The sequence below is a fragment of the Eptatretus burgeri genome, chromosome 11 (genome assembly GCF_056783735.1).
Source record: "Eptatretus burgeri isolate ZD-2024b chromosome 11, Ebu_testis_v1, whole genome shotgun sequence".
NCBI lineage: Eukaryota > Metazoa > Chordata > Myxini > Myxiniformes > Myxinidae > Eptatretus > Eptatretus burgeri.
Window position 1 is genome coordinate 40324830 of NC_140971.1, and position 12079 is coordinate 40336908.

General features: G+C 43.6%; 1 protein-coding gene across 15 annotated transcripts in view; it reads right to left on the minus strand.

Moving 5' to 3' along the window:
- The window catches only part of AGTPBP1 (ATP/GTP binding carboxypeptidase 1), a 127710-nt gene that overhangs the window by 62108 nt on the left and 53523 nt on the right, over nt 1-12079 (minus strand). For all 15 annotated transcript variants that reach the window (XM_085846145.1, XM_085846146.1, XM_085846156.1 and 12 more), the window contains 3 exons: nt 10710-10747; nt 7930-8138; nt 2570-2732 (listed from right to left, as the gene is read on the minus strand). In XM_085846145.1, the coding sequence (XP_085702271.1) occupies nt 2570-2732; nt 7930-8138; nt 10710-10747 (410 nt within the window). The remainder of the gene's footprint in view (nt 1-2569; nt 2733-7929; nt 8139-10709; nt 10748-12079) is intronic.

Consider the following 12079-nt stretch of genomic DNA (forward strand, 5'->3'; position numbering starts at 1 on the left):
GAAGAGAAGAGACGAACGGCGAGACCAGCTCCAGGACGAAGAGAAGAGATGAACGGCGAGACCAGCTCCAGGACGAAGAGAAGAGGGCACGCCCTGCCCGTGTCCGTCCTTTATGGAGCGGGGCTCCGCCTTCGCAGCGTGGGGCTCCGCCCGTCACTTCACCCCGTTTTTGGCTCCGCCTCTCCTCTAGCCCTTTCGAGAAGCTCCTTGAAAAGGGGCGTTTCCTCCTCACGGCCGCCTCACACCTCGTATCCACCAATCGCCAGCGAGCTCTCGCAGCCTCTCCCGCCAGCCCCCGGCGCCGCAAAAAAGGCGGGAAAACTCATGCGCCGTTGTAGGCCTTTCACGGGGCCTTCATTTGAAGTCTTCGGACGGTCCAAAATAACGATAGAACAGAAAAACGGCGAACTCAAAGAATCGCAGCCCGATAAGTCACATATATTCCCTCTATATAACGGGTTTGGGCTAACTACACATGAACTTACCGATATATCTCACCTGAGGACTCTTTCTGGTGTAATGCGAATTTCCACAACCGTAACAATATACAGTAGACTAGGCGTAAGTCGGCAGCGTGTAACTCGTCACTTCGCCTAAGTCGGCAGCGTCAAAAAGTCCCGAATTTATCTCATGTTAAATCCCTATGAATAAAGGGTCATCCCTCTGTAATTCGTCATCTCTAAGTCGTCACTTCGTCTAAGTCGCCAGATGTTGTCTGTTCCCGCGTAATGGAAACTCAAGTAAATTACCACTCCTAACTCGTCACACGGAACTGCTGCCTCGTGAGAAGCCCGATTTCATGGAATCGTGATGCTCGCTCATTGGTTTACACCGCCAGTGATAGGCTATTTATAACTGCGTACACACATTGACGCACTGCAGGCAGGACAATGGCGACTAAGCGTAAGCTTACAACTAAAACCTACCAAGAAAAATACGACATTATCCAGTTTTGCGAGGCAACCCCACTGATGAAGAAAACAGCCATAGCTGAGAAGTTGGACATCAAACGGCAGACATTGAACGATATCTTGAAGAATAAGGGCAAGATATTTGGACAAGTGGAGAAGATCACGAGGCCGGCGGTAAGTGTGAAACGCGTGAAATGTGTGTCCTTTGAAGATGTCAATGACGCGCTCATCATCTGGTTTCGGCAAATGTCGGCTCAGCCAAATATTCGGTTGGACGGTGAAATGTTGCTGCTGAAGGCACGTAAATTCGCTGCAGACCTCGGGCATGATGATGCCGAGACCTTGCCGATGCACTGGATAGACAGATTCAAAGTGAGGTGGGGAATCGGCAAGGTCAATCAGGCAGCGTGGATTCGCCGATACTGTCTGGATGTGATGTGCTGATACTGTCTTTTGGTGGAGGATTGCCCAGACAACATCATGGAATACAATGACCGGTTTGAGTCCTTTCTCATGCACCAGATGCCCAAAAGTTTGAGGCAGTCAAACATAATGGATTACTTCGTGAAGGAGTAAAGGATCAATCGAGCTTTGTGTTGAAGTCCGATCATGGTTTTATATTGGCTTGTTTTGTACATTACCGCACTCACTCACACATAGGCATTGAGTGGTTATCATCAACACGATGACTGTGTGTCATGTAATTTGTCACCATACCATCACCGATGGTATACAAGTTGTCTTACAGTTGTTCATTATCTTTACTTTTGATAAACTTATTCATGAATTCCATCTTTGCTTGATCACTTTCCAACTCACCAATGAACTCCTACCTATGCCCCGAGGATTGTGTTTTCCTTTTGGTACAATAGCCAGCTCTCACACATATGTGTCCAGGCCACGCGCGACTTCATCCTTCACCCCACAGTCATCATGAATGTTCGCATATGCGTAAGTCGTCACATTTCTAAGTCGTCACTTTTTTCTCGGTCCCGATGATGACGACTTACGCCTAGTCTACTGTATATGAAAAAAAAATATATATATATATATATATATATATATATATATATATATATATATATATATATATATATATATATATATATATATATATATATATATATATATATATATACACACATATACATGACCATGTGGGATAGATCTGGGCTGCCATGGTAATCCATCCACCGGGATTGTACTCTGCAATGTCATGACATTGCATACTCGAGTGTTGGTGCTGCCTAAGCAGTCTGCTTGGCTATTGGACACAATTCTGGATGGGTCGCCACTCCGACACAGGATACCAGCAAGCTGGAACTCATTTTGCTTACCTCAGAAGGATGACAGGGAGAGTCAACCCCACCTGGTATTAATTCAATAGTCAAGTGGTATTTGAACTCAGGATTCTCGGATCCCAAGCCCACCACCCTCACCATTAAGCCAACACCAAGCATGACGTCTTTATATTGCAATAAAACTGGCAGCACAAAACATGCATCAGCAAAAATCCTGCATTTTGGGGACCAAACACTTTATTCAGAAATCCAATACTCAGAGGTCCTTCATCCTGGTCTGCAGGTCATATACCCCCATGATGTAAAGATCTTGAGAATGCATGCAATACAGAGCAAAGAAACACATTTTCACATTACCTGGCTCCTCATCAGCGTTGCATGTCGATGCACCCGTGGGCAGTGGGAAGTGAATGGAGCTCAAGATGGTGGGAAGTGGAAGGCGGTTTTTAGGGTAGCATTTGCGCATTATAATGGTGGAAAGGTTTACCACTCTATCCAAGGCTTGATTTGACAAGCATTCCTGTGGGTCGTGAGCAAATGTGGGAGTGAGTTTTGTACAGAGTATAAAGGTAAGGGTCTTTAAAACAGGAAGCACAATCCCATTGCACATATAATTCCTTTTGTATTTGCAAAAACATTGAGAAATGCTATCCTTTTCAAAACCTGAAGCGTGCACAGTCACCATCGTGCAATGCCTCGACTGCCGGGACAAACATTTGGAAAAAAACAATCGTTTTTTTTTACATATACATGATTGAGGGTCACTGAAGAGCGAGGTGACATATGGTAAAAAGGAAACAAATTGACAGTAGGGCAGTGGGGAAAAAGTTGGATACCATAAGCAGTGGAATGAATGAACAAGGAGAGGAGTGAGAAGGAGGCAGGAAACAGGAACTTGTGACGAGGAGTTGTCCTGAAACAACTTGTATTTGCCTCATGGAAAGCAAACCCAACTGACGGTAATCTCAGTTCCTTCCATAAAGTTCGGAACAAGTGTGTGTCTACCCTCAGGAGAGCCAGAAAACAACATCATTCCAATCTCAAGTCTTAACTCTTAAACCTCTCTCACTCCTCCAAATCCTGGTGGCATCAAATCAAATCTGTTTCTGGTGTGTGTTCCCCCTCCATCCCCACTCTTACCTCAAATGGGCGCACTGCTGATACCGCACGTGAAAAGGCTGAATGCCTAAACTTGGTGTTTCCATCGAAATCTTGTGTCCAAAACCCATCACTTTCTCTACCCACCTTACCCAGTCGCACCCAACTGTCCCTGGACTCTGTGTCATTTTCTTTTGACAAGGTGGAGAGCTTGCTGTCAAACCTCGACTCAGATTCTGCAACCGGTACAGACGGCATCAGCCCACGTGTCCTAAAAACCTGCTACTCCGCTCTTGCTCACTCTCTCTGTTCTATTCACCCTCTCATTTGCTCAAGGTCATCTGCCATCTCCTGAGAAATCAGCAAACATCACTGCCCTGCACAAAAAAGGTGCAAAAACAGATCCCTGCAGCTACATACCAATCAGCCTTCTCCGAATCATCAGCAAGGTTATGGAATCCATCATCGCTTCAGACATTAAATCCTCCCTCTTCTCCAATGGCTTGATTTCCGATCATCAATTTAGTTTCAGACCAGGTCACTCTACCCTGGATATGATGCTTCTGCTCTCCCAACAATGGATGGAGGTACTGAATGCTGGACAGGAAATCAGAGCCGTATCCCAAGACATACCTCGTGCTTTTGACAAGGTCTGGCACACTGCACTGCTCACCAAACTCTCTTCCTATGGTATCCAAGGCCATTTTTACTCATGGCTCACAGACGTCCTCTCCTGTAGCAGTCAACGTGTGACCCAAAATGGAGTTCTCTCATCCCCTCTACCTGTCCAGGCTGGAGTTCCTCAAGGTAGCGTTCTGGGCCCTGTTCTTTTTCTGGTTTTCATCAATGATCTCTCCGACTCTCTGGAAAATCCTCTTTATCTCTTTGCTGATTACTCCACCCTGTGTCATACCATCTGTCATCTCTGAGACTGACAAGCAGCAGCTTCTTTGCTCACTGCAGATCTGGATAAAATCACAAACTGGTCCAACACGTGGAACATGTCTTTCAATCCGGACAAATCTTACGCTCTCACTATGTCTCTCCTAAAGGACCATTTAGAACCCCTCCCCCCCATCTACTTTCCCAACAATCCTCTGGAAGAAGTCCTTTCATTCAAGCTTCTGGGTCTCACGATCTGCCATGACCTTTCCTGGGAAAGCCACATTTCAAACCTGGCCTCCAAAGTCAGTCGCCGACTGGGAATCTTCCGTCCTGCAAAGTCCTTCCTCGGCCCACCTGAGCTCCTGACCACATACAAAGCTTTCGTCCACGGCCTGATGAAGTACTGCTCTCCTCTCTGAGCTGGCACTTCTGCTCTCACCTTTCTTGGCTTTACGCTATGGAAACCAAGACATTTAGGATCATTGGTATCCTTTGGGCCTTTCACTCTCTCACCGCAGGAAGGTCGGTGGTTTTTCTGTCTTCTACCGTCTCCTCTCCGGTCTCACCACCCCCCCCCCCCGCCGCTCTGTCTGCGATATGTCCTCCCATATTTCTGTAGGGTGCTTATGATCCGCCAGCAACCTCCTTGTGTTAAAACTACCAAAATCACAAATCACTGCTCACCTTCGCTCTTTCCATTCCTTTTTTTCCTGCCTTTGTAACAAACTCCCACATTCGCTTCAATCCCATTCTTCCCTCCAGGCCTTCAAAACAGATGTTGACCACTACCTCTTATCTTCCCCCATCCAAGATGTCGATCTTTTCTTCCCCTATTAATCCACCCCAAACCCACCTCCTTCAATTTCTCTGCTTTCCTTCCTGAAAGTTCCTGTAATGTCCATCTTCTATTCCCCATGTTCCCCACCCCATCCCTCTCCCTTCCACAGATCTCCTAATGTCTCTGTTCTCCACCGTTTTGTCCTTCCCACTCCCTCCCCTCTTGTCTCATGACCCCCTTGTGTCCCCTCCAAAATATTCGTGTCTGAGCCCCCACCTCTCCAGCTTTGTGTTTTATGTGGTTTTCCACATTGTTATCTGTCATTAAGCGTTTTCCATTTTTCTTAATACCAACGTTCAACGTGGCGTACACGTGCCGCCAAGTGGCCCAAAGACAGCAAGACAGGTATATGCTTGTGATGCCGGGCAGCCACATGCAAAAAAAGCATCGAGAATGTGGTAGGTCCACATGGCTGGCATAAGCAGTGATCGTACAGGGCCACTAAGCTCCGAGAACGTGGGGGGAATTTTTCCCAGAGAGGGAGCAATAAGTGCGTAATGAGTGGTCCAAAGCTCCGCCCGGCAAATAACTATGAAGGGCTCCTAACAAGTGGAAATCTCTTTGTCTCAGTGTGTGTGTGTGTGTGTGTGTGTGTGTGTGTGTGTGTGTGTGTGTGTGTGTGTGTGTGTGTGTGTGTGTGTGTGTGTGTGTGTGTGTGTGCGTGCGTGTGTGTCTGAAGACCTCTCCATAATCTTCATAGTCCTCTTGATCCTCACCCCAGGACATTGACCCTCATCGTCTTATTTGGGATGCCCTTGCTGTGGGAGAATGTGCGCCCCTTCACTGGCGGTTCCTCCTGTTTGAGGTGCGCTGTGGTTCCAGGTGAGCAGACAAGCCCTCAACCCATGTGCCTTGAAGTGGTTTGATGCCAAAATCAGGTGCGAGCAGGAACACTCACACCTCAAGTTCCCTGTGTCTCATCCTTCTCTCTATCTGTCCTGTGAACGCCCTTATGAGTGAAATAAGTTTGATAAACAAGTGTGTTGTTGGCCCAGTGGGTGCAAGGAGTCATTTTCATTAATCGGTTTCAGTCTTCGATTGCCGCTTGCGGCCATTTTATCTTCCTTTCTTCCCCACCACATTCACTGTAAATTAAAGCCTTGTGTTGATGAGAATATGTGTGCTGTGGCCATTTGTGGGACGTGGAATTCCGAGCGGAAAGTCGTTTGTCACAATAAACCCACACATGGGTTGATTTCCTGACATGGGTTGATTTCCTGACATGGGTTGATTGGGATTTGGTGCATTCAAGGCACATTTAATTAAAACCAAACTGACCTTCGGCATCACTCAGCCTATTTGGAAGGGAAGATTCGGCAGAGCTGTGCGACTCGCTATCGCCGGTATGGGTGCAAATTAATCCTGGAAGATGGGACAGATTTGATCCATTCCTGCCTGGTGGACATGTCAGCATTACAGACTGGGTGACTGTTCCAAAAAGTTTAAAATCGAGTGCGAGGCAACACGTACCTTGTACGCAGGAGATTAATCTGCATGGGTCAAGTGGCTCCTACTTCAGAGAACATGACCGCCAAAGTTACTTAGAAACAAAACATTTGCCTGTATGCTTTAACGAACGAAATGTGAAGAGGAAAACCTTGTGGTATTGTAATTATGACAAAGTGGCACAAGGGGAAACTATAAATGCAGGTGCACAAAGATTTAAACAAGCCAATTAGAAGCAAAATACATTTTTGAAAAAAAAAAACACAAACACATATCAACAGCAGAAATGAGATAGGCTTCAGTAAGCAAAGTGATGTATTCAAAATCCCATACATAATTAACAAATATGGCAAGTCGTTACTTTGTAGTTATAATTACCTCCGCTACCGAGGTACCGAGGTGGTGGTGAAGGAGGTTATGTTTTCACCCCTTTTCTGTATGTTTGTCTGTGTACAGGATATCTCAAAAAGTTGTGGAAGGATTCGGATGTAACTTGGTGGACATGTTGGCTGTGGCTCAAGGACGAATCGTTTCGATTTTGGTGAACATCCGAATCCGACTTCTGGAATTTTTTCAGTGATTCTTCACCATTGAGAGATAGGGCCAAAAATGATATATAGCACGATATCTCAAAAAGTTGTGGACGGATTCGGATGAAACTTGGGGTTGGGTGTGTCACAAGGATGAATTGTTTCGATGTTGGTGAAGATCCGAATCCGGATCTGGACACGAGAATTATTTAATTTTTAAAGTGATTCTTCACCATTGAGAGATGGGGCCAAAACCGATATAGAACTGTATAGCATGATATTTCAAAATTGTATTGTGCCCGATATGTTTTCGTGGATCAGGCATTACGTGGCGGACGTGTGCGCTCCACCGAGTGCCTTTCGAGTTTAGCAAAGCAATAACCAAAAGAAAATGGATGAAGCATCATTCAACAGAGAAATTGATAGAAAGAGGGAGATAAATTGCATTGAAGAGATTGATCTGTTTGGCATTCACATCCGCACTGTGTTCATTTACACATTGTCGACTGATGCACTTTTAATTCATATAAATGTACATTGGTATGTGCTCCCGTCATTGTAATGTGTACAACCATTTGTCATATCATGTCCCTTTACTCTGCTGCTGAGCTCGTGTTTTTTTTTGTCGTGGAAAATAAGGAGCATTTCCAAGTAAACTGTTAATTTAGAGCAAGTATCTGGGCCATGAGTGAGAGACGTGATCAGCATTGCGATGCGGACACAAAGAGTCTCCGGCTGTTTACTTTTCACGGAACGTTTGTGGGTAGAAAGGTCAACTTACCCCTTGAGTTAAGAAACAAGTGGTCTTAAAGAGTGTAAAAGTAATTTTCCATTGGTGAAACTATTTTGAACAGACTATGTGAAGGACTTGATGCAGGAATGCGTCTGTGGTCAAATGTAAGCAAACCTAGCGCACAAACCTGTGCAGTAGTGTACAAGATCTCAGTACCATCTGCATCGTTGAAAGCCACACGACCCACATTTATGCTCGTGATGTATTTGATGCACACAAGCATTCCACTCCGAATGGCAATGTGTATGTGCTTCACATCATGCCGGTGCCAATCCTGGTAGGCATCAAGCAGTTTCCTGACATTTCCATGGTCCACTGCTTGCCTTACGTTGGTTTCTGCAGACAACACCGTGCGCCGAAGAAACAATAAAGCAATACATCAGCTGTTTAACATGGTATAGTTTCACACAAAAGTACAGTTTATACTATTTCTTTTTTTTTCATTTCCAAGATGTAGGCATCACTGGCAAAGGCAGCATTTATTGCAAATCACAAATTGTCCAACAAAGGTATTGGTGGGTGGTCTTTTTCAACCACTGCAGTCCCATAGTGATGGCACTCCTACAATGATTCCGACCAACTGATGAATGGATGGCCGTATATGTCTAAGTTTTGAAAGTATGTGAGGTGAAAAGGAATATGGAGGCAATGGTGATCCCGTGCATCTACTGCCCTCGTCCTTCAAAATGGCGGAGGTCACGAGTCTGAGATAGCCTCAACAAGTTGCTGGAGCGCATCCTGTAAATAGTATACATTACAGCCAGAGTATGTTGCTGATGAAGGTGAGTAATCGTATGAGGATCCGACCAAGCAGAATGCTTTGTCCTGGATATAGTCAAGCTCTTTAAGGGTTGTTGTTACTGCATCGATCCAGGCAAGTGACGAGGATTCCCATCACTCTCCTGACCTCAAAGCTTTTCTATCATCGACAAGTCAAAGAGTCAGGAAATGCACCACTCATTACAGGGTACCTCAAGAGCTTTTGATTTGCTGTACTAGCCACGGCATTTATGCGGCTGCTCCAGTTGACCTTACTGTCAATGGTGACCACTAAAATGTTAATAGAGGGGAATTCGGTGATGATAAGGCCATTAAATGCCAGGGGGAGGTGGTTAGGTTCTCCTTTATTGGAAAGTCATTGCCTATCACTTAAACGTGGAACAAACTTTACTTGACAGTTATCTGGTCATCACACAATTCTGGATCATGTCCAGATCTTCCAGCACATGGACATGGACAACTTCAGTGTCTGAGGAGTTGTGAATGCAGCTGAACACTATGCAATCAGTGAACAGCTCCACTTGACATCATGAGGGAAGGAAAGTGAAAGCAGCTGGAGATACTTGGACCGAGAGATACACCAGTTTGAGAAACTCCTGCAGCGATGTCATGGGGCTGAGGCAATTCGCCTCAAACAACAACAACCCTCTGCCTTCATAATGGGTATTACTCCAGCCACTGAAGAATTTTCCTGCTGATCCCCAATGACCTCAGTTTGACGATGACTCCAAGATGCAATACTCGATCAAGTGCTGCCTTAATATCAACGGCAATGACTGTGAAAATACAAGTGTGAAAAAAAATCACATCACCTGTGAAATACAACTCTTCTATACATGTTTGGATGAAGGTTACAATTGGATCTGGAGCCAAATGGTCCTGAGGGACCCAAACTACTGTTTCAGCATTGGTGAAAATGTTATTGGAGACTAAATGCTGCTTGATAACACTTTTGACAACTTCTTCCATTACTTTACTCTTCATTTTAAGTCGGCTAATAGGATGCTAATTGGTTGGGTTGGATTTAGCACCAAGTCCCTCTTAGTTGAGACGCATCGTAGGGATGTACAGGTTTTGCCTTTTTAGTTTTACAAATGTGGATTAAATGTACACTTCATGGACACAGCTTATCAGGAAAAACAGATTTTCTTTCTTGTAGTTTGAGAATAATAAAATCTGTTCATGATTTCTGAGCTATTAACAAGATGAATCACAATTCCATACAAATTATATTACAAAAAAACCCCCAGAAAAAAAAAAAAACAAAAAAAAAAAAAAAAACTTAAAAATGGGAGAAACAAGTTTAAACTATAACGGCACTCGGTAGAGTGCATACCTGCACCAGGCTGAACAGTGAACAGTTTACATTTTGTATACCACTGATAGGTCGGATCTGAATCCGGACCTTAACCCAAATTGGAATCGGCTTGTTCTTGTCACCTAACCAACTCATCAACCTAGTTTCGTAATAACTCGTCCACAACTTTTTGAAATATCATGCTACATATCCTTTTTGGCTCCATCTCTCAATGGTGACAAATCACTTAAAACAAGGAAAAATTCTCGTATCCAGATCCGGATTCGGATCTTCACCCATGATTCTTCCTTATCACAAATCAAACTTGTCCACCAAGTTTCGTCCAAAACTGTCCATAACGTTTTGAGATTTCGTACGATATAGCCTATCATTTTGGCTCCAACTCTCAATGGAGAAGAATCATATAAAAAATTTCTAGTATCCGGATCTGGATCCAGATCTTCACCAAAATCGAACCATTTCATCCCTGTCACACACCTAACATCTCCACCAAATTTTGTCTGAATCCGTCTGCAAGTTTTTGAGATATCCTGTTCACAGACAAACAGACAGACAGGAGTGAAAACATAACATATGTCCATCTTCAGTGGCAGAGGAAAAAAGTACAAAATATTTAACAAGAACTTTTAAGCACAATATTTTGCAATCGATGTGCTATGTTTCTATAAACATGATTTTTTTTTTTTTTTTTACAAAATAAGCATTGTGACTTCAAATAATCTGTAAATGTAGAAATAATATGAAGCTATTAACCGTCTGCTTCTGGTAATGTGATCAAACTCACAATGTTAAACATCAGTGACACTTACTGGACTTCAACAAAGCACCGAGGGTCTCCAAAACTGTCCTGTGGGTACAAGATGGCATAAAAGCACTTTTAATAAATCTTAAGAACAGATAAAAACAATCACACGGCCACATGTGTGGCTCATTTTGTCTCCACAATGGACAGCAAAACAGAACCATTTCCTCTCTTGTCAGATAATGAGAAATAACAAATTGCAATCGGAATGAGCAGAATGCGCAATTGGACAATGCGACACAAGCAATTACGAGGTTACGATACCAAAATGGCGTGAACATTTCCATAGACAAAGCGTGGCACACTTAGCTGGTACGTGAGGTTCAAATCCCGTACGCACGAGTTCAAACAGGGATGTGAGCGAGTGAAAAAAACAAAAAAAACAATTAAGAGTTCTTTGTTCTTAATGATATCAGGAAAAAGATAGCTTTGTGTGAGTTACAACTGCCCTTAGTTAGTTCAAATATTTTTCTTTTTAAATCACAACATTGCACTTAAAAGCGAAAACAAATTTAGGCAAGATAATACCATCATGCCTGGACAACCATGGGAAAAGCGAAGCACTTTAAACTTTTGCTTGTCTTCCATTACAAGCTTGTTTATAGGTCCTTTCGAGTTCTTGACAAATAGCTTCAAAAACAAAATAACCCCCAAAGCCAATGCTCAAAATAAGGAAGACAAAGATAAGAAAGTAGTGATTTGAGGAAATAGGAGAAGGCAGAGGACAATGGGAAAGAAAGGAGCAGGATATCCAATTGGTGTGTTCAAAAAGAAGAGAAATGGGGAAAGGACGTGAAAAAGGTGACGTGAATCGTGACGGTGATGTGCATCACGATGCTGTGAAAAATACAATGCAAAAAATAAATTGCCAACAATAAAAAGCAGAATTGTGGCACTCCAAATGGGCACCAACAAGCAGCAGAAAGTATGGAAGCACCACTTTACAGTACAAACACAATGTGAAATCCAGAGAGTCTTTGACACATGTCAGTGATATGAAAGTGGTTGAACCTATTTAAATTAACTACAACCTTTCATTAAAACACCCGTAATGGCTTTACACCAAAACCTTTGAAAGTAACACTGGTACATAAGGATGCATTGGTGCACAGAGGAACAAATGAAGGGAAACCACAAAATAGCATGCTCATAAAAACACCAGCAGATCATCCAATTATTTAGATTTGGATTCAAGTTTATCTTCTTCCTTTCCCACACTTGGTTTGCGTTTTGAAAAGGGACCGTGTGAGTGTGAAGGTAGGCATATGTCGCCATCTCCTGGCTTTTGAGGACAGAACTCAGGGATGAGTGGAAAGATTTATGCCTTGGAAAGATTGATTGCAAATGTTGTCTTGTATTTTTCAATCAAAGCTAACA